Source organism: Melopsittacus undulatus, chromosome 9 (assembly GCF_012275295.1).
Source record: "Melopsittacus undulatus isolate bMelUnd1 chromosome 9, bMelUnd1.mat.Z, whole genome shotgun sequence".
Lineage (NCBI taxonomy): Eukaryota > Metazoa > Chordata > Aves > Psittaciformes > Psittaculidae > Melopsittacus > Melopsittacus undulatus.
The window spans coordinates 42,155,007-42,174,491 of NC_047535.1; the positions used below are offsets into that span (position 1 = coordinate 42,155,007).

At 42.0% G+C, this 19,485-nt stretch overlaps 1 protein-coding gene across 5 annotated transcripts in view; it reads right to left on the minus strand.

Moving 5' to 3' along the window:
• TMCC1 (transmembrane and coiled-coil domain family 1) overlaps nt 1-19,485 on the minus strand; it is an 86,641-nt gene that overhangs the window by 58,755 nt on the left and 8,401 nt on the right. The window contains exons 3-5 of one of the 5 annotated variants that reach the window (XM_031046062.2): nt 15,703-15,792; nt 12,516-12,572; nt 9,175-9,416 (exon numbers count right to left, since the gene is read on the minus strand). In XM_031046062.2, the coding sequence (XP_030901922.1) occupies nt 9,175-9,375 (201 nt within the window). In that variant the 5' untranslated portion in view covers nt 9,376-9,416; nt 12,516-12,572; nt 15,703-15,792. Of the gene's footprint in view, nt 1-9,174; nt 9,878-12,515; nt 12,573-15,702; nt 15,793-19,485 lie in introns of those variants that run through there. The other 4 variants (XM_031046063.2, XM_031046067.2, XM_031046068.2 and 1 more) reach the window with 4 other exon arrangements.

The window sequence follows — 19,485 nt, forward strand, 5'->3', positions numbered from 1 at the left end:
CCCAAACTGACTGAATGAATGGGAGGCACTATAATGATTCAGAAAAGCTGCAGATTGTTTTTCATTGTCTTAATTCTGTTTTGTCCATTTGGACATTAGAACATGTCATGGAAACTCTGCATGAATCTTATGTGTGGAAACTATTTAGCCCCACAGTAAGTCAAATTCTTTATGAATCAAATATCTATCCTGTTATTTCAAGCCTAACCTGATTCTGAGACTTGACGAGTTGAAGGTGCACTGGTTTTGATTCCATTGTGTTTCATGAGAGCCTAGTAGTGGATGGCATGGGAACATCTTTGATGAAGCTTGGGAAACTGTTGAGGAGGTTTTTATGTGTCTGAGAATATCTGATGGGAAGTAGATTTAAAGGGGAAACCTAAACATTATATATACAGTGATCTTAAGTTAAACTATCTGGAAGCTTATTCCTCCTGGCTTCCCTGTTCCCTAGGAAAGAAGAAAAGTGCTGGGGTCACTGTCTCTGGAAGTGTTTACACACCGTGTAGATGAGGCCCTCAGTGCCATGGGTTAGTGGTGGCTTTCGTAGTCCTGAGGTAAGGGTTGGACTTGATGATCTTAAAGGTCTTTTCCAATCTGGTTGATTCTATGATTCTATGACTCAGCTGCAGGTATATATAGCTAAAACCATAGGTATAATTTCCAAAAGGGCCTGTGACTAACCCAATCTGTTTATAACACACTCCTTCCAATATGAAACCAGTTCTTTATGGCCAAAACTACAAAATGTTTTACTCAGGATCAATTTTAAAAACGTTTACTGCTTACATTAGCTGAATGGGAGAGCAAATCTTACAGCAGGATTTTGAGATGACTGCTTATTCTTTTAGGAAGCGTGTTAAAGCCTAAGTGATCTTTTACACATCTGAAACATACTGTTTACAGCCACAGAAACTTTCCGCAGTATCTCCCAGATGGGTGTCCCACATGTGCTGCACGGTGTTTAGGACAAAAGGATTTGTGGAAAATCTTCCTGGCGAATGAATTACTGCTTTAAAAGACTATTGATAATAGGAGGAAAACCACTCTTTCCTCCACAGTCCTGAAAGGGTGGCACAGTTGAACGTGCTTCCTTCTTTGTGTTAATACCTAGTTTGCAGACCAATGTGCCTGCTTGGAAACAGTCATTACAAACAACCAAGAAAAGCAAGCTTACTGTTAGCACGTTTTAGACACAGGATCAACATCATCACTGGAAAATGTTGAGTCTGCAAATAAAGACCAGAAACTTATTCCAGAAGCACATGTGGTCATTTTTTTAAATGTGGACAGTAACAGAATACAGATACCCCTCTACTCTGCTCTTGTGAGACCTCACTTGGAGTATTGTGTGCAGTTCTGGTGTCCTCAACATAAAAAGGACATGGAACTGTTAGAACAAGTCCAGAGGAGGCCACGAGGATGATCAGGGACTGGAGCACCTCCTGTATGAAGACAGGCTGAGAAAGTTGGGGCTGTTCAGCCTGGAGAAGAGAAGGCTGCAGGGAGACCTCATAGCAGCCTTCCAGTATCTGAAGGGGGCCTACAGGGATGCTGGAGAGGGACTCTTCATTAGGGACTGTAGTGATAGGACAAGGGGTAATGGGTTGAAACTTAAACAGCAGAGGTTTAGACTGGATCTAAGGAAGAAATTCTTTACTCTACTGTTAGGGTGGTGAGGCACTGGAATGGGTTGCCCAGGGAGGTTGTGAATGCTCCATCCCTGGCAGTGTTCAAGGCCAGGTTGGATGAAGCCTTGGGTGATATGGTTTAGTGTGAGGTGTCCCTGCCTATGGCAGGGGGGTTGGAACTGGATGATCTTAAGGTCCTTTCCAACCCTAACTATTCTATGATTCTATGATTGCAGCTGTTAAACAAAATCCAAAGATATCTGGAATATTTATGAAAACTGATCACCAAACCTGAAGAGGAGAAGGCCACACAAGCCCTATCAGGGCACAGCAGGAAGGAAGCAAGAAGTGCCTCAGAAAGCTGCCCTACAGGGATCTCGCTGCACAACAGCAAATACCTTTTCCTATCATTCCTGTAGCCTTGGGCAAGCAAATGGCAACTTGGAAATGTTTGGGGCTATGGAGGCAAAAGGCTGCAAATTCCCTGAGGAACTGGACACATTCGGGCTGGGCTGCCTTCTCAGAGACACCAGAAGGTGTCAGCCGAGGGCTGACAACGATTCCAGGCACAGACACCCGGGATGAACAACTTGACCTCACCACCACCACCACCTTGTTCTGACACCAACACGCGGCACGTCCACATGACCGCAACCACGTAAGAATCTCAGTAGTAAAATGAAGAAGGTGCTGCACAGCTAAAGGTTGCTATTTCAACAAGACTGATTTTGTATTTTTTCCATAAAACCCTAACAATATCAGGAGGCGTCATGATTCCAGCACAGAAGCCTATGAAAATGCCAGGCCTCCCAGCAGACCAGAGAGGGTTTTTACTCTATTTCTTTATTTTTCCCCATTCTTTCATTCTGTTATTTTAATGCTCTTAATAGTTTTGTTCCTTTGAGGTAATCCTGACTTTATTCCTCTCATATCCCATTATTATCTGTTTGATCACCACTGTCTGCTCACCACACTTCTGCTCTGCACATTGCTGATCCAATCTGAAGAAAATGACTGGTTGAAATGTATTCATTATCCAGATATAGTGTGCCAATAATGCTCCAAATGTCAATCAGGAGGCCGTACAGCTCACCAAGGACCGGGGGGCAGCACACGTGGAGTGCTCCTCCTGCCCTGGTCACTGCAGTCATTGCCTGAAAGAGCACAAAGCATTTTTGTTCCAACTAAAGTGATGGTAAGACTTCAGGGTAAGACTTGGTTTTGTGCAGGAATTAACAACCACCAACATTTTCCTGCTGCAGAGAAAGGCGCAGGGCATCATTCAGGAATTCCATATCTCTATGATATTCCATGTCTCTATGACAGCAAACATCAGCCTTCAGATAGCCACCATCAGAACTAACCTGAGGCATTGGCTGCAGCATAATGCAGTACAGAGGTTGACACTGTCATTACTTTCATGGCACTGATAAAAGTCCACATGGACTCAATTATTCACCAAAGTGCTGCTGCTTTTGTATCTCTGGAACCTGAATATGGCTCTGTTTGCCCACATCTTAACATGTAAACCATCACTCCTCAAAAAGCTCTGACAGTACAGGAAACCAAAGTGAGACCCTATGCAGGCTCCATCATTTCCATACTGCCACAATCCTCATTTCCCAGCTCAGTGGACTGCCTTTGAGAAAAGATGTATGCAAAAGTGCATAAATTTAGACTGCCTGAAATACAAGACCAAGTAAAACTTTAATTATTACATTATTTTCTATGCTATGACAATCTTATTTCTCAATTTCTATGCAAAGCCTGACAATATGCAGCAGGATTATTACACATGCAAATGTATGTAAATGAGATGCTAGAACAAATCCAATCTGTGGTTTTGGGATAACATTTTGCCCTTCTATTCCAACAACAAATTGAGAGAACAGAACAATACTGTGAACTAAAAATATTTTGTGTGCAGAGGATTATTAAGAATTTACTCTCCCTTATGCCAGAAAGTTCTCAATGTCCTTAATTCCTACTAGGAGCAGAGGATCTTGGAACCACACAGAATCAGGCTCATTGAAGAACCATGCAGACAGGAGTGAACCCTCACAACATCAACCTTTACAAGCCAAGTTACAATAGCAAAACAGTATGATATTTACCTGGAAGGGACTATCCCACCCCGTGGTAAACTGACAGCTGCCTTGACCTATCCCTGCACTTCACATAAACCAGTGCTGTAAAGATACAAACAAAAGCATAATAAAATCTCTTCTGTATGATATATATTGTATAACATATGCAACAACTCCAAGTTACATCAACACACTAAGCAGCAGCTCCACTGCCTTTGCAAGCTACAGTCACAACGCACTCAACACTTCGGTCTAACCCCATTAACTGAGAAAGGTGCTGCCTTGCTGAGTCCCAACACTGGGCCAGGGGCTTTAGACAACACACACAGACTCTTGCTTCCAAAAGTTTGCAGCATATACACATAAAACATGGGGAAGGGAAAAAGAAATAATACAACCCAAACAAAACACTTTGGGTTAAGAATACAATATTCTGGGGAGATTAACCTCCTAAGCTTCGTGGCAGTGAGCAAGTGGAGAACGCAGGTTCCAGGATCTGTTCCAGGTCCTTCCTACTCTGAGGGGTCCTGGCTATTCACAGTATACAAGGGAAAGGGATTACAACATTTCTTTTTCACTTTTGCCAGTTACCTCATTGACATGTCCATGCTGATACAGATAAAGAGGTTTGGGTTTTTTCCTTCTCCAAACTCTATCTCAGGACACAGCACCTAGTGTTAAAAAGCGAGTGTAACAGTTTCCAGCAGACCAACTGAGCAGCAAATGAATCCCAAACACTAATTAAGCTCAGAATAGCATTTACGTAGGCAAAGTTGAGCATAAACCTAAATCACCATGCAGCCTCAGCTCACACAGAAGGATGGGGCTTGACTCTGCAAAAATGGAAGGTAGGGAAATAGTCTGGATGTGTTTAACTAGTCTTAAGCTTCAGTAGTAAACTTCAGAGAGAAACACATGGGATCCCGTTCACCTGTGCTTGACAAATACATATGCAACAGGTGAAGCTCCTGCTGTTCCAGTAAGAAGCACTGACAACTCCCCAGCAGCCTGCAAATGCTTTTACAAGCCTCTAATCTCAGTAATCCAAGTCTGGTGCCTTCTTACATCTGCATGTAGCAAAGTCTTCTACAGTCAGAGGCAAACCTTAGACTTATTAACTGCAGACACTGTCAGCATTATGTAGTGACTACAGGATGCTGTCTTACCAACAGAACACACTGCCACAGTTTTCAACGCATCCGTTACTTTTTCCAAATGACAGAAACTTGAATGCTAGGGGGAAAACAAAGAAAGAGGGGAAAACTAAGAAAGAAGGGAAAGCAAAGCAAGGATTTCTGCTACAAGAGCAGCACCAACCCCAGGGGTAGAGATGGACGAGAGGGCAATGATGGAGCCCTGAGGCACCAGGCACAGCCTGGACACTGAGTGTGTGGTGGGAGCAGAGAAGCTCCAGAACACAGGCAAACAGCTACTGTGAGCAGAAACAGGCTGCACCACAACAGCATAGGGACCAGCAGATCAACTGGTGACAGAAGACATGAATCAGAAAAACGGGAATTAGATCACTTGACTACAATTATGCTGGTTTTGTCATTATTAAATCACAACTTTTCCATTATGTATGTTGAGGGGTTTTGTCTTTGTAGCTTGTATAGCCCATATGTTCGCAACAGATGGATCAGAACTGCAGCTCGCTGATATTTTTCTAATTATAGTTAGGATTTATGAAATTCTTAAAGAATTTCCAAGGAAATACTCCCTGCTGAGGCCAGGTGAGTCTGAGCATCTTCACTGTCATCAGCAAACACCAAAATCAATGACGTGAAAATGATGAAGGCAAGTTTATTTAAAAGATCACAAGGAGCTGAAGGAGACAAATGTACAAAGTCTTGAGAAAGTGATTATGAAACAAATTAAAAGAAATCAAGTAAAGGTTTTCTCATCTAATTGCATCTTCAATTTAATGCTTTTAAACATCGGGCCATCTTTATTCTGTAATTTTACATGTGTAAATAAGTGTACAGCCAGAACCAGTACTGCTTCCTCCACTTAAGTGCACACTTAAGCATGTCAAACCTCTGAAATAAAATGTAACTTACACAAAGTGAGATATTTGCCTTTAGGTTACTTAGAAAAGACTGATGTGTCCGAGGGCACTCTAAGTTTCTGAGCCCACTTACAACTATGCATACAATCCAGGAAAAACACAGTCAGGGTTTTCTTTTTAGGAAGTGATCTAAAAGAAAACTAAGTGAGATTTTAAGAAATACACCAAATGAAACAACAGAACTCCAAGCCCTACCAACAAATGCTGTGGCATTCCCAAAGCATTCATTTGTGTTCTACCTGCAAGAGTACCCATAGCTTCAGAGCATGCACCAGGAAACAATTCCCAGCTAGAGCAAAGGAACGGGAGGGCTCAGGTTAAGAAAGGTGAGGTATGACATCCCAAAGCAGCACACATGCTCTGGGTCATGCGAGAGATGAGGTGTGTTATTCCCTAGCTCCCCTAAGCTCTGTGCTCCCACACCGCATACACACCACAGAGACACAAGTACCAAGAGGAGAACGTGATCACTGCTGGAACTGCTGCCTGCCTCCCTCTTGCTCACATGCTATGAGGATGCTGCTGCTGCCATTTTCTGTAACAGCAGTTTGTGAGCAAGCATGCTACATTTTATACCACTAGCATATCAGATTTTCCATTCTCATGTTCCAAAGATTTGAGAGATCCATTTCTCTCCAGGTACCTCAGGAACTGTAGCCACTCTAGATCCTTACCCTGCCAAAAGCCTGTGTTATAGCGCAGGGGCATGCTCCAGATGTGATCCAGGATGGCTGGTTCAGCAGTCTTACTGCTTGTCCCCTTTTCTTCCCACTGCATCCATCAGTTCAATACCACAAAAGAAACCCCTCTTGGGCAAAACCTAAACGTGAGGTCAGCTTGAGCACACTATAAATGCTGTACAAAGCTTCTCCACCAGGCTGAAATGCCCCAATTAGACAAAGGTGTATTCCCCTGAACTGTGGAAGAATGAAAAAAAGCAAGGGAGCATTTCCTTGGCTATGTCACTTTAGACCCATAGTGTACAACTGTATTTTCGGCAGGAAGTGTGGTGCAATATGCAAATACTAAAAAGCAGCTGGAAATTTACTGAACCCTATAGGGACAACTAGTCACAGAGGTTCTTGGATGGTTCAGCCCCCAAAAAAGGCCTTTCCTGACATGCATTTCATTTGCTTCTTTCAGACTCCAGTCCCTTCCCTTCTCTCTTAAATGAAGGGGAGCAAGCCTGAACAGCCCCTTTTCCTCCAGTCACAGAGCACAGCACCGGAGGACAAAGAAAAAGCAACCAGAACCACTGTCACATCCACCTCGGAGATGACAACTTGGTCAAGTAGCAAATCCAGAGAAAACATTTCTCAATAGGAAGTACAGCTGCTGCTTCTCAATAATCAAAGCCCTTTATCAACCAAAACCTGACTCCTAAATTTGTTACTGCACATAGCAGATGTAGCAGAATGCAGTTATAGCAGCCTAATGGTTCTCATTTTCCAGTCCCTCCTGCCAAGTGATCCAATTCACCCAGGCCAGTAGCACACCCCTACCCAGAAACAAATTTTGAGCATGGACTGCCAATACATTTGTATTTATTTGTAAGCTATATATTGTCCTACTGAATACATTGTGTACACTATAAAACAAACAAAAATGGAAATTAAAAAGGAAAACATCAAAACATTGATATTACTTATTAACGGTATAAAAAATACTTTCTTCCCACACTCTAGTGGATTATCTTTGGCTACCTCTCTTATCTTTGGAGATCCCTGATCCAGCTGAAGATTGATATGAATCTTGCTTGCTTCATAAACTTCGGTTGCTGGATTTGGGTACAAACTCAAAAAACTATCAACATTCCCCAAAATTCTCCCAAAACACAGATCACGAGTTTACTCACAGCAAGCAAATATGCCTGGAGCTATTAAGAGGCCTCTCAATGGCTCGATAAGCGTGTCTCAATTGCAAGTCAACCCATCTGAGGGGAGCCCATGGCTTTCCTGACAACTTTATTACTATTTCTGTTCTTTTAACTGTTGGCAAGAAACAAAAGCCTCAGATGCAGCTGCAGGCAGACTCCTCCAGTGCTTCTCCCAAGAGAAAACTTCACTCACTGCCTTAGAATGCTAGTGCAATGTACGCTAACACTTTGTAATTACCATGTATGAATGCAAGATATGCTAATTTGCAGATGACTATCAGGAAAATACACTGAGAGCATATTATACCACCAAAAACTCTGAAAAGGTTTTCCCTTAGAGTATCTCAAAGCAGGTTTCAAGGGGAGGAAAACAACGTACAAGAGAATAACTGCGGTGCAGAGGCAAGGTGAGGCAACCTCCAGATGACGAAGGAGATCTTATTCATCCCCAATCCATCATTATCAAGACAATATCAAAGAAACTGTATTATATGAGAGCAAATTTTCGTAATGAAAAATCTTCATCACAAACTTCAGGACCATGCTATCTTAACAGCATCAGACACTAGCAGGATTGTTTCTCTTGGTCCGAGAGTCATGGTCAGAGACTCTATAATTAAGAGCACACAACCCAGAAACCAATTTCACAATGCTCCCTATCTTTATCGAAGGGTTCATCCTCCAGTAACAAACAACTACTGAACAAGGCTGCAAAGAATTTTAGGAAAGTATGTATTATATCTAAAGTTGAATCACAAACCTAGGTTGGGTTGGATGGGTTTGGTTTTTAAAAAAGGTGTGTTTCAACTAAATTGGTAAGATGGTAAAACAGGGACTACTTTTGATATCATCAAGCAGATATACATAGCTGTGCAAGAACATGTCCCAGAACAGACAGTGTCACCTCAGCGAAGGCTTTTTCCACACAGGCCTGACAAACCAGGACAGACAGCTGTGATCCTGTATCAGCACAGTAGCAAGGCTGATCTAGATCAGGTTCAGACAACCTGGCATTGCAGTTCAGTCACAGGCTGCAGCCAGTGTTACCAGAGGCTCTCCGCAGCCTAAAAGATCAGCAGCACCATTCACTCAAACAGGACTTTCTCAAGTTTATAAAATACACAGTAAAACAAGAGGGGAAGAAAAAAGCCATCTACATAAATGCAAGGTTCTGTTGCAGGAGCTAGATAACAGCTGCTGAGAACTACTCTGGCTGCTGCTCTTCCCATCACTTCGTGTTTGACTGTAGTGTGCCATCCAACCAACCTAATGTGCTTCAAAAGTAGCTCTCATTTCACTGATCAAATACATATAAAATAAGCCACCTGCCATGTGAGAAAATGACTAACGTTTGCATCTTTTCAAGTTATTTGCTTCACCACTAAAGAAACTTTTGAACACAGTAGTATTAGTGTTTGCTGAAAGAAACTTGTTTTTAAAAACAGGATTTAAAAGCCTTAAGAAAACACACAAGGAGATGATAAAGACCAAAGGTAAATCTGAGTAACTTACTGCTGCTGCGGCCTCCTCTCCACCTACATAGATAGAAGAAGCAATCTCCATCACAGACAAGTTCGTGGGAGCATCTGTAGTAGATGATGATCTGGGCCGACCTGATTGAGTATCTTGGGCAGACCTCCTGTTGATCTGCGGGCTTCCTTTTGGGGCATCTGCCTTGCCCCACCTGCTGTGCAGGCTTGTCCCTCTCTTCATTTTAGGTGGCACTCTGATCTGCTGGAGCACACGGTTCAGAGCTGTGGGGTGGGTGGAGACACCATCAATTTCAGCACAGACGCTTTGGCTTTCCAAATCCATGTCAGGCTCCAGATCAGCCTGAGCTTGCTGAATATCATGCGGAGAAACTGAGGATCTCCTGCGCTGATGCTGGAAAAGGTGCTTCAAGCCTTGACCAATCACATTAATGTTCTCCAAAGCATTATGGGTTATTTTTGATAACTTTTGCTCTGATTCATGTTGCCTTTTGGTCTCTTGATCTTGGGATTTGCCTCCAGGATCAGGGTCATCACACAACTGTTCAGGGCTAGAGGGCTCCATTGGCGACACCCAACAGATTTATTTCACTATTCATATATAATTGTGTCCCCTGTCTTTGAAAGGCGCGTTTTTAAAATGCCAAGATTGTCAGCCAATTAGGTGTGCAATTGCTTCAAGAGTGACTACACATGCAGCTGTGCCACGGTGATCTCATGCTTATCTAATGTTAAACAAAAGAGTCATTATTATACATCCATGCAGAAAGTAGTGGGTTAAAAAACTGAAAGCGCAAAACATGCCATTAACTAAACAATATGCATCAGTTTTTCCAGCATCCCTCTGTGTGGTATTAGTTGCATTTAGGCTGTATGCAGAAGCCAAAGCTTGTATGAGACAAGTCATTCATCACCTGGGGGAAGAAGCCCAGCACAAAGGGTACAGGAAAGCAAGAAGGTAAAAAAAATCTGTTCAAAAGGGGGAGAAGCAAGGAGAAACCAGTGGGGTTTTGCTCTTTAAGAACAAGCCCACAAAAATATTTAACAGAGCATGAAGTTAAACTTCTGAAGGGCATGCTAGTCTCTTTGGTAGAACTTCTTTTGTTCCTTGACAAAGATCTGGTATTTCGTGCTTCAAATGTAACGTCTGCTCAGCCTACCTGATTTTCCTGTAGAATGCTTAACTTCGCAGTATTTAGCATATGCAAGAAAACAGAACACTTCCAAATCAGTTATGCATTTCCAAATAGTAAGAAATGGCTTATTACTGCCAACATCCGCCGATGGCACTGGAGACTAGATGTGAAAATCTGTCTTCAAGAACAGGCAAGTGAAATGGTTTCAACTGGCATAGTCTTGTCCATAGTTCTCAGAGAAAACAAAAATGTCTTTTTAAAAGTAGATTAACAACCAATCTGAACAGGAGCAGCACCGTGTATGTATAGCTCAGTCTCTAGCAGAGAGGAAACACGCAGCTTTTCTCCAAGAGAGCTCAACCTTCCTGTCATCTGAGCTCAGGCAAGAGCTGGTTATAGGACGCTGCAGCTCAGTACTCAGATAGCAACTCACTATGGGAGAAGTACAGCAAAGGAATGAGGGAGGGAGGAAGGAAGGAAGGAATGAAGAAAGGAAGGAAGGAAGGACACGTAAGAGTTTCACATCAGCACCATGAGATCACATGCTCAGAAGCTGATCATTGTTTTCTTGCAGGAGAAAGCTTTGATTAGGCTTCTCTAAATACAGAAACCAGATCACAAGAGTTCTACCTCAGTTTTGGCAGAAAGCAGCCTGGGGTTTAAATAAAAAATAAATAAAAACAGGATTAAATAAAAACAGGATTTGAAATCATTTTCTTATATTAAAACAGCTGCAGAAGCACAATGCATTGAGGTTACCATTAGAGCACTCATTTTTTTGCATCCAAAACTTGACAGAATGAGTTAAACAGATATTCCAAAATACTTTCCAAATTGGCATCCAAAAATAGAAGAGCTGCCTCACGCTCTTTTTCAAATGTCATTGCTATCAGCTGGAGGCAAGATGCAATTCTGTACTTACAGAAAGCAAAACGCTGGAGTCATACGGGTTTTTCTCTCAGTACTTTGAACATGCTACAACCACTGAGTGTAAATACATTGGCCAGTTTGACATTGAATGCAAAGTAATAAACTACACACCAGAAAATGCAATGTATTTACCAATTCATGCAGAAATTGTGTGGCAGAATCAAGTATGTAAAAATAAAAGGTTGGCTGTGCATTTTTTAGCAGTTTCTTAAATGGCTTCAAGTGCCTTCATGAGCAGTGTCATGCTTTGAGTTTTGAGCTCAACTTGTCTTTTCTTTTTTCTTGTGCAATAGGTTTTCCAGAAAGTTGAATTGCAGGTTTCCAGCCAATTTAATTTGGTGGAGAAAAGAGACAAAACTAAAAATTTCCCTTTTCATCCAACAATGGTTCAGTGAACAAACCTCACTGTCCCCAAATTATTAGGCATGCAAAACGCAAATCTGACAGTTGACCCATAACTGCCTTTTTCATTTTAGCCAATTCCCTCAGTATTCATTTTTCAGTCAGGACTCATGAAGAACTGTAGTTCATATCAAAAATGCCCAATACACCTTCTAACCAGTATATTTGTGATCTCCTGCATGCTTCCTATCCAGATTACCACTGGTAATACTGCTGATCTGAAAAAACACCACTTCAGCCTAACTAGAGTTCCATGCATTACCTTCTGGAAAGCATTATCCTTCTTAAATTAGCTCTGTGTCAATTTATAGATCTGAAACAAGTCAGTCAAGAGTGAGCTCACAAACATGTCACTACTACTCCTGGAACTACACTGAGCCTTCTCTCCAAGGCCTTGTGGTCTTCTAACTACTCGTGTTTCCATGTGATGTGTCTGTTGTGAGCCTGAAATGAGCTTTTCAAATTGCACATCTGGTATGCAGATTCTTAAAACTACTTATTTGTCCTAGTATCTACTTTGGAGGGAAAAGCTACTTATAAATGTGAAGAATTGTCAATCAGCAGAATTAATCAGCATTAGGATTCAAGTTTTTTACTTCCCTCCCCCCAAAACCAAAAACACCATTATATTCTGTTTGAGAGAGGAAACAAAGTACGATATAGCATGAAGTTCAAAAACACATGTTTCTTAGTCATACAAGAGTAAGATACAGCAGGGACAAAATGCACAATTTCATACACAGTCACACTGAGCAGATGTAATATTATTACACCCCAGGATATTGCCCTTCATTGTGCAGTCATTTCACATCAGCAGACAGAAACAAAACAGTTCAAAAGGAGAAACTGGCAAAAACAGTATTAGAGAACTGTGAATATATAAACTAGTACTTGCCTCCATCACTTGCCCTTTAGCATGGCTGACATACAGCAGTCCCTCCACTGAACAAAACTGCAAAAGAAATTAGGTATGAGATGCAGTTCTTTGACATGGGAGGAAAGTTGTACACAAACAAAGTGAGCATGGTTCCATCCTCATCCTCCTCCCCCCTCCTCCTCCCAACATTTAAATGCAGGTGCCTCTGGAAGCTAGGCTATTTTAGACTCTTTCGAATAACTGGAGAGGTACAAATATAATTGAAGTTAAAACTAAATCTTACAGAGTTAATCAAGAAGTTCTTATTGAAGGAACTCTTTCTTTTGGGGTTTACAGCCACCAATATATGATGAAAGCCCAGGTAGGTTTCAGGGTTCCAGCCTACAAGGTCACACTGGCCCACACAGTTTTTATTTTCTCCTCCTACTCAGTCATCCCAGTGTTCTGGGCACAGGTCAAACAGCTTGCTCATGTTTACCTGGAGCTCACCTACCAGGACACAAGAACTGAGAGCACTTGAGGCATGAGGATCTTCCAGTACATTCCTCAGGGAAGCCTCTGGCACCTTTGGCTGAGCTGCCCCTGCACTAACAGCACCCTCTGCCAGAGACAAATGAAACTAACCCCTGTGCAGGACAGCACCCCAGTAATGGCAGACCCTGCACACTGCGTCAGCCATGCGGGGACACGGCCATGGACCCACTCAGGGTCCCCGCACTGAATGAGTGTGAAGGACTCAGAGACCAGAGCTCAACCGAGGCAAAGCACCCGGCCGAGGACCCGTCCTGGCTTCACTCTCCTCCCCTAGATGAGGAACAGAGAATTTTAAGGGCACGTGGATGATCTGTTCAACATTTCTGCAACAAGCCCAAAACAAGGCCAGATGCTGGCTAGAAGAACACAGCAGAGGACAACAAAGAGGAAAGCACAGAGCAGATACAACAACTGCATTTCTCAGAATCAACAGCCAGACTCTTGCGCTATTCTGAAACACAAAGGTGAGCAGTTACTCAACTAGTTCTTGAAACAAATTTCACAGTACATTAGCACTCCGAATACTACAAGCCTCTGCACAGCTGGGCAGTTTTACCATTTTATTACATGCCAGATTCCCACCTCCAAGACAGCAGAGATAAAGAGACCATTGCTGAGAACCACTGGAGCAGGATGCTAGGATATGGAGAACGTGATGACAGCAGATATGAAGAACTTAGAAAAATGAATGAAGGCATTTTTTCAAAGATCTCAACACAGAAGAAGCCACACTTCTGCAGCAGTGTGAGTGGAGAGCAAGGCCCAGAGCCAGAGGTATTGTTGAGTGTACCGGGTGCCACCAACATCACTTCAGAGCCTTTCTACTTTTTCCTGAGCTTTGCAAAGCTACTGCACTGGGCTAATAAAAATTCCAGCCCTTTCCTGTACTTATGAAGAGTAAACACAGCCTTCTGTTTTTTGCATATATAATGGCCCTATTGCAGAGCCATTTACTCAGATCAAATACATCAGCTTAATGAATTCCCCTTCAAAACCACAGTTCTCTGTAAGTAAACTCTCAAGTTACCACTGAAACCCAGCTCAGAGCTGACTTAACTGCAATTGCAGTACTTGTTACAACAGTACGGAACTGTGGAAATAAGGAAGAAAAAGACAATTTTCAACAAAAGAAAAAGATCCTGCCTTTCTGTAGAATGTTTCAAATACCTATTATTTATGCTGTATCTGAACATTTCCAAATCTTAATGTCCATGTTGAAGTACAATTACCCAAGGAACCCTCACATTCCATAAACAGCTCAGTTTAATAGCTCATCATGGAGCTGTAGTCCACAGTTAGAAGGATTTTAGGTAGGAGATGCTTGTCATTCCTCCTGTATGGCAAAAGAAAACCAATTTTTAGCTGCTTCAGGTTACGAATCATTTCCATTAAGAAATAGCCCAGCTTAGTCTGGGAAATCCCATATTATTTTCAGAAATTCATCCCAAAATGGATTCCCTATCTAGGCAAAAATTTTAGTGAGAAAAAAAACTACAGGGGCAACAGCCACACACTGGAAAACCATGGGAAAATTATGGGAACTGGGAACACTAGGAATTATTTGTATTTGCAGGAAGATTAAGATATTTTAAAAGCTTCATTGTTCAGCAGCAAGAAGCAGCAGAGCAAGTAAGGACAGAAAGCTCTGGGTGTGCACAGCCAAGCCTGTCAGAAAGAAGAACTCAAAAGAAACCGGAATGGGTGTAAGACTCAAGAGGACTGCAGCTTGGAAAACATTCAAGGAGGAAGACAACAGTGAGAGTAAGTAACTTGACCCAAAAAAAGCAATTGGATAGTGGCACATCTACCCAACACCTGGAGAAACGGGTACATTTGGCCATTACAACAGATATTTTTAGGTATTGTAACAATTTCTTAGAAGTCAGAGTGGAGAACTGGGCAAGAATGGAAGAAAAAGGCCTACAAGAAATAATTAATGCAAAGAACATAAGAAAGATGGCATAACGGGGGAGGGGGGGAACCAACAGAAAACAGTACTATTGTTAATGGAAAGGATGAGTGTAGTTTTCAAGACATAATTCTTCTTCCTCCTTCTCCAAAATTCACCCAAGAAAACATTTACTGGAATTTTAGTGAAGTCCAAAAGAAAAAACAGCAATAAGAGGTAAACAGCAGACGAAGGCTGGCACCTGGCCACAACCCGACACTGACAATACTCTGTGGAAGAACAGAAATGGAGTATGTCTGATAAAAGCAAGCAGAGGCAAAACCAGAAAGACTCAGCACATTAAATAGTGCAGCTAGGAGATGGGGGCGTGTGTGTGAAACACCTTCAGGTATGTGTAAAACAAGTCAAACTTCTGCTGATGTTCTGCATCTGAGATTTTAGAAAAGTGGAGCAGCCTGAAGCCAGCTACTTCTGATGAAACTGGAAGGAATGGCAGGAGGCATGTGCAGGAATTCACTGAATTAATCCACAAGGCTCTGCAAAAGAAGTCCACACCATCCAGTACACTGAGAAAGGGCGCACCAGATGGACAGAAACTGCCACTTTAATAGGAACAAGGGTCACAGGGCAAAGCAAGAGACCTACACCCTGGTTTTTAAGCCAGCTGTAGTGTGTTACACAGCAAACCCAACATCGTAGAACAGGTTTTACCAATTTCTGCCTAATAATTTCCCTAAACCCTCCAACCTACTCCCAACTTACCAAGAAGTCAAGAAGGAAGTCAGCTGAACGATGCCATCTCTGCTACCCTTGCTGTCTCTTCTCACACCACAGATTCAGCAGGAACAGAATCTGGTGGATAAAGAACAGGCTGAGAGAATGGAAATCCTGGGCTAAACCAGCTCTGTCACTCTTGTCAGAAGACCTTGAGCAAGTCAGCCTCTGTGCCTAATGTTTGCCTATACACAGTGTATGAACAACCCAGCTACCTGAAAAAAGGATTAACACTGAGGGTAATATCAGTGAAGGTGCTCTACTAAAACACTTCATAATGAAGCAAAACACTTGCATTCTTTTGAAGGCAAGGTGTACAGATATACATTAAGAATAACACAAGCTCAGAGGGCCAAGCTGATGAATTTTAGAAAGGTAGCCAACTGTATTCTTTTGGTAAAAGGATTAAGTCAACTGACACATGCACTATAAATGAATTCTTCATATATTAATGCCATCATTTACACAATGAACCAGTTGTATGAACACCAAAGAACACAAAAACTCACACCAGCACATTGTTAATAAAGTAAGAGAGGCTAGTAGAGAACTTGTGTATGAATTACACAGTCATCACCAAGGAGCAACTTAAGATTTTTAAGATATTCGGGGACAAAACCAGCACTATGTCTAAGCCCATACAAAATATGAGACAATCGCCCTCCTAGAATCCTCACAAGCCTAAAATACACCTCCATGGTCTATCCACTTGTTTGTTAGGGGTGTGCTGCACATGATGCATCAACAAATGGTCACTGCAAGGGGTTCATCAGCAGAAGATTCATGCTTCGGCACACCAAAACATATTCACCATTTCTACCACTCCATCCATTAATGGTTCACATGCTTGCATGAGCAAAGGTAGCATGTTCGGAGAGGTACCAGAAGGTGATTTTTCAACATCAGCCTCTTCTCAGATCCATATCCTATTGAAACAGTTCCTCACTGCTGCTACCTTCTGATGTAACAGTGTACACTACTATACCTGGAACCTACCAAAACCACTTTAAAACTACCCTTTCCTGGAAAAGGCTACTTGCAAGCTAACAAACAAAACTACTACAACTACTACAAAACTACTACTACAACTACTACAAAACTACTACAAAACTCCTACTACAACACTACTACAGCAAACAAACAAAACCAGTCCTTCTAGAAAGATAAAGATTAAAGAAAGGTTTAACTGGAGCCTTCCAATTTGCCAAAATTTGCAATTACATTCTTTATATGCATTTTCTAGGAAAATTTTTGTGCATGTACTTAAGTTCAGTGACAGCACAAAGTGCAGCCCACAGGCATTTTAGAAGAAAACCAAATTTGATGGAGCTGGGTATACAAAGAATTCTTATAAAGACCATCTGTTTTACCAGACAGAAGATGGAACTTGCCCATTAGCAAGACTTTCTTTCTAACCAGATGGATTAAAAAGTAGTAGTTTTACACTGCATCCACCACAAGCATGTGTCCTGTGGAAGAAGTTACACAAGGCTGCAATTTACAGCTGTGCAATTCGCCACCAGCTGACTTCCACTTGATTCAGTGATCGGTTTCAGAAGAGCCACATCCTCACCGACCCATCTTCGAAAGCAAATTCACAAATAGCCAAACTGCAGCATTCCTCATGAACATCTCTGCTTTCCGCTAACAGGAAAAAAGCTTTAACCATATTCACATGCCCTACCAAGTAAGTGCACTGCATATCCTGGATCCAGTGCTCCACTGGAGTAGGACATCTGAAGGGCCCATCTCCAGGTTCGAGCGGGGAACCAAGGCTGACCTTCCACAAATGTGAGGAGTACAATAGAAACATCAATTCAAAGAATTTCCAACCTCTCTTGCGCTCTGTGGCTCATTTTCAGTCCCACAGCATGGCACCCACACAAAAAATAACTCAGCCTGTAAGGAAAATGGGCCTGAGGGAAGAATCTGACCACACTGCTGATTAGAACAGCTTTGGTATACGGCTAAAGAAGGGAATCAGTGGTGAGACAGGGCACATGACTCCAAAATGGTGTTATCAAAAACTTCACATCTGAAGCTATGGCCACAGTAACTGGAAAACCAGGAACTTGCATGGGATTCAGCCAAGATTCATCAAAACAAGAATAACTGCACATTTACAGTTCAAATCCCACATTTTGTAAACAGATAAACTACCTTCCCTGAGAGAAAAGAGTGAGGACATAGCAAGCAAATATGCAAAATACTGGGTCTTCCACAAGCTCTTTATTCATCTCTCTTATCTAGGATTAGAGGACAGGGGTACAGACTAACATTATCATTAGCAACAAGTCATTTTTCACTAGATGCATGCCTATAGATGCCTGATTTAAAGTGCAGCTTTAAGCACTGAGTCCTGTTGAATGGGTTAAAACTTAAACAGCAGAGGTTTAGATTGGATATAAGGAAGAAATTCTTTACTGTTAGAGTGGTGAGGTACTGGAATGGGTTCCCCAGGGAGGTTGTGAATGCTCCATCCCTGGCAGTGTTCAAGACCAGGTTGGATGAAGCCATGGGTGATATGGTTTAGTGTGAGGTGTCCCTGCCCATGGCAGGGGGGTTGGAACTAGATGATCTTGAGGTCCTTTCCAGTCCTAACTATTCTATGATTCTATGATTCTGTTGCCAAATCAAGCCACAGTTTCTTGTTTGAAGAAACTCTTACCTGCCTTACCAATTTTCACCATTGCAGGGATATACAGCAGCAGAAGTACATTCCAATTTTACCACAGCACATACAACTGTTTCATTAATGTGGGTAAGACCAGCTATGGTACACCTTCAGTGGCAGGAACCCATATTGCGCCTGTTCAGAGCAGTACAGCAACAGGAAAAGCCTACCTTCAACTTCTTTTTGCTTCCCCTCTTTAAAGAAATCTTCCACTGAAACAGATTTAATTCCTTGAAGCATCTCAGATGTTTCTGTGGTCATCTGCACTCCTACTATCCACTTTTCCTACTAACATTTGCATTATCTGCATGAGATTCTCCAGCATCTGGGAAAATCCAACATTACTAGGGTATGCCAAACATTTTGGCAGGACCTTTCCAGGAAGAGGAAGGGACAGCAGGGGAGAGATCAAAAGTGGTCTTATCCTCATTGCCTGTCTGCCAGGAGATGCTGCCACTTTCATTGTGTTAAAGCTGACTCAAATGTTGGGAACAAGTGAACCGCAAAGTGGAAATACAGATATTTTCATTCTACTCCCAAGGAATGACAAAAGGTTATGCTGCAGCTATTTCAGGCATTACAGAGACTTTTAAGCATGCTAGTCATAAAAACAAGAGATGGCCTCTCATTTTAACTCCTAGCAGATTCAGCTATGACAAGGCCAGCACAGAAGCTGTCAAGATTTAGCAACTCTAGTTCTCAAAGAAAGGTTTATTCCAGGCTTGGAGTTGTAAGAGGGTTAAAGCAAGTTAAATTAGCAAGCTTGTAAAGAAAGATACCATCTACCACCAACCCACACTATGTGCAATTTTAACATGTGCTTTTAGCCCTGAATTTTGGAAAGTATCACATTTACAATGACTTGTGAAAGAAGAAAGTAGAACTAACCTGGCACAGAGTGGTAAAATACTCCCCCTGATGACTCAAACCCAGTATTAATTCTCTGATCTTTCAGTAATGTTGACTCAACTTACTGAGACTAAAAGACAGATCAAAAGAAGTTTCAATTCACCTCAGCAAAATCACAATGCTTTCCCCATTGATTCGGGTGGTTTTGGTATTAGGTACATGAAAGCCTTCCACTGATGTTTAGCATT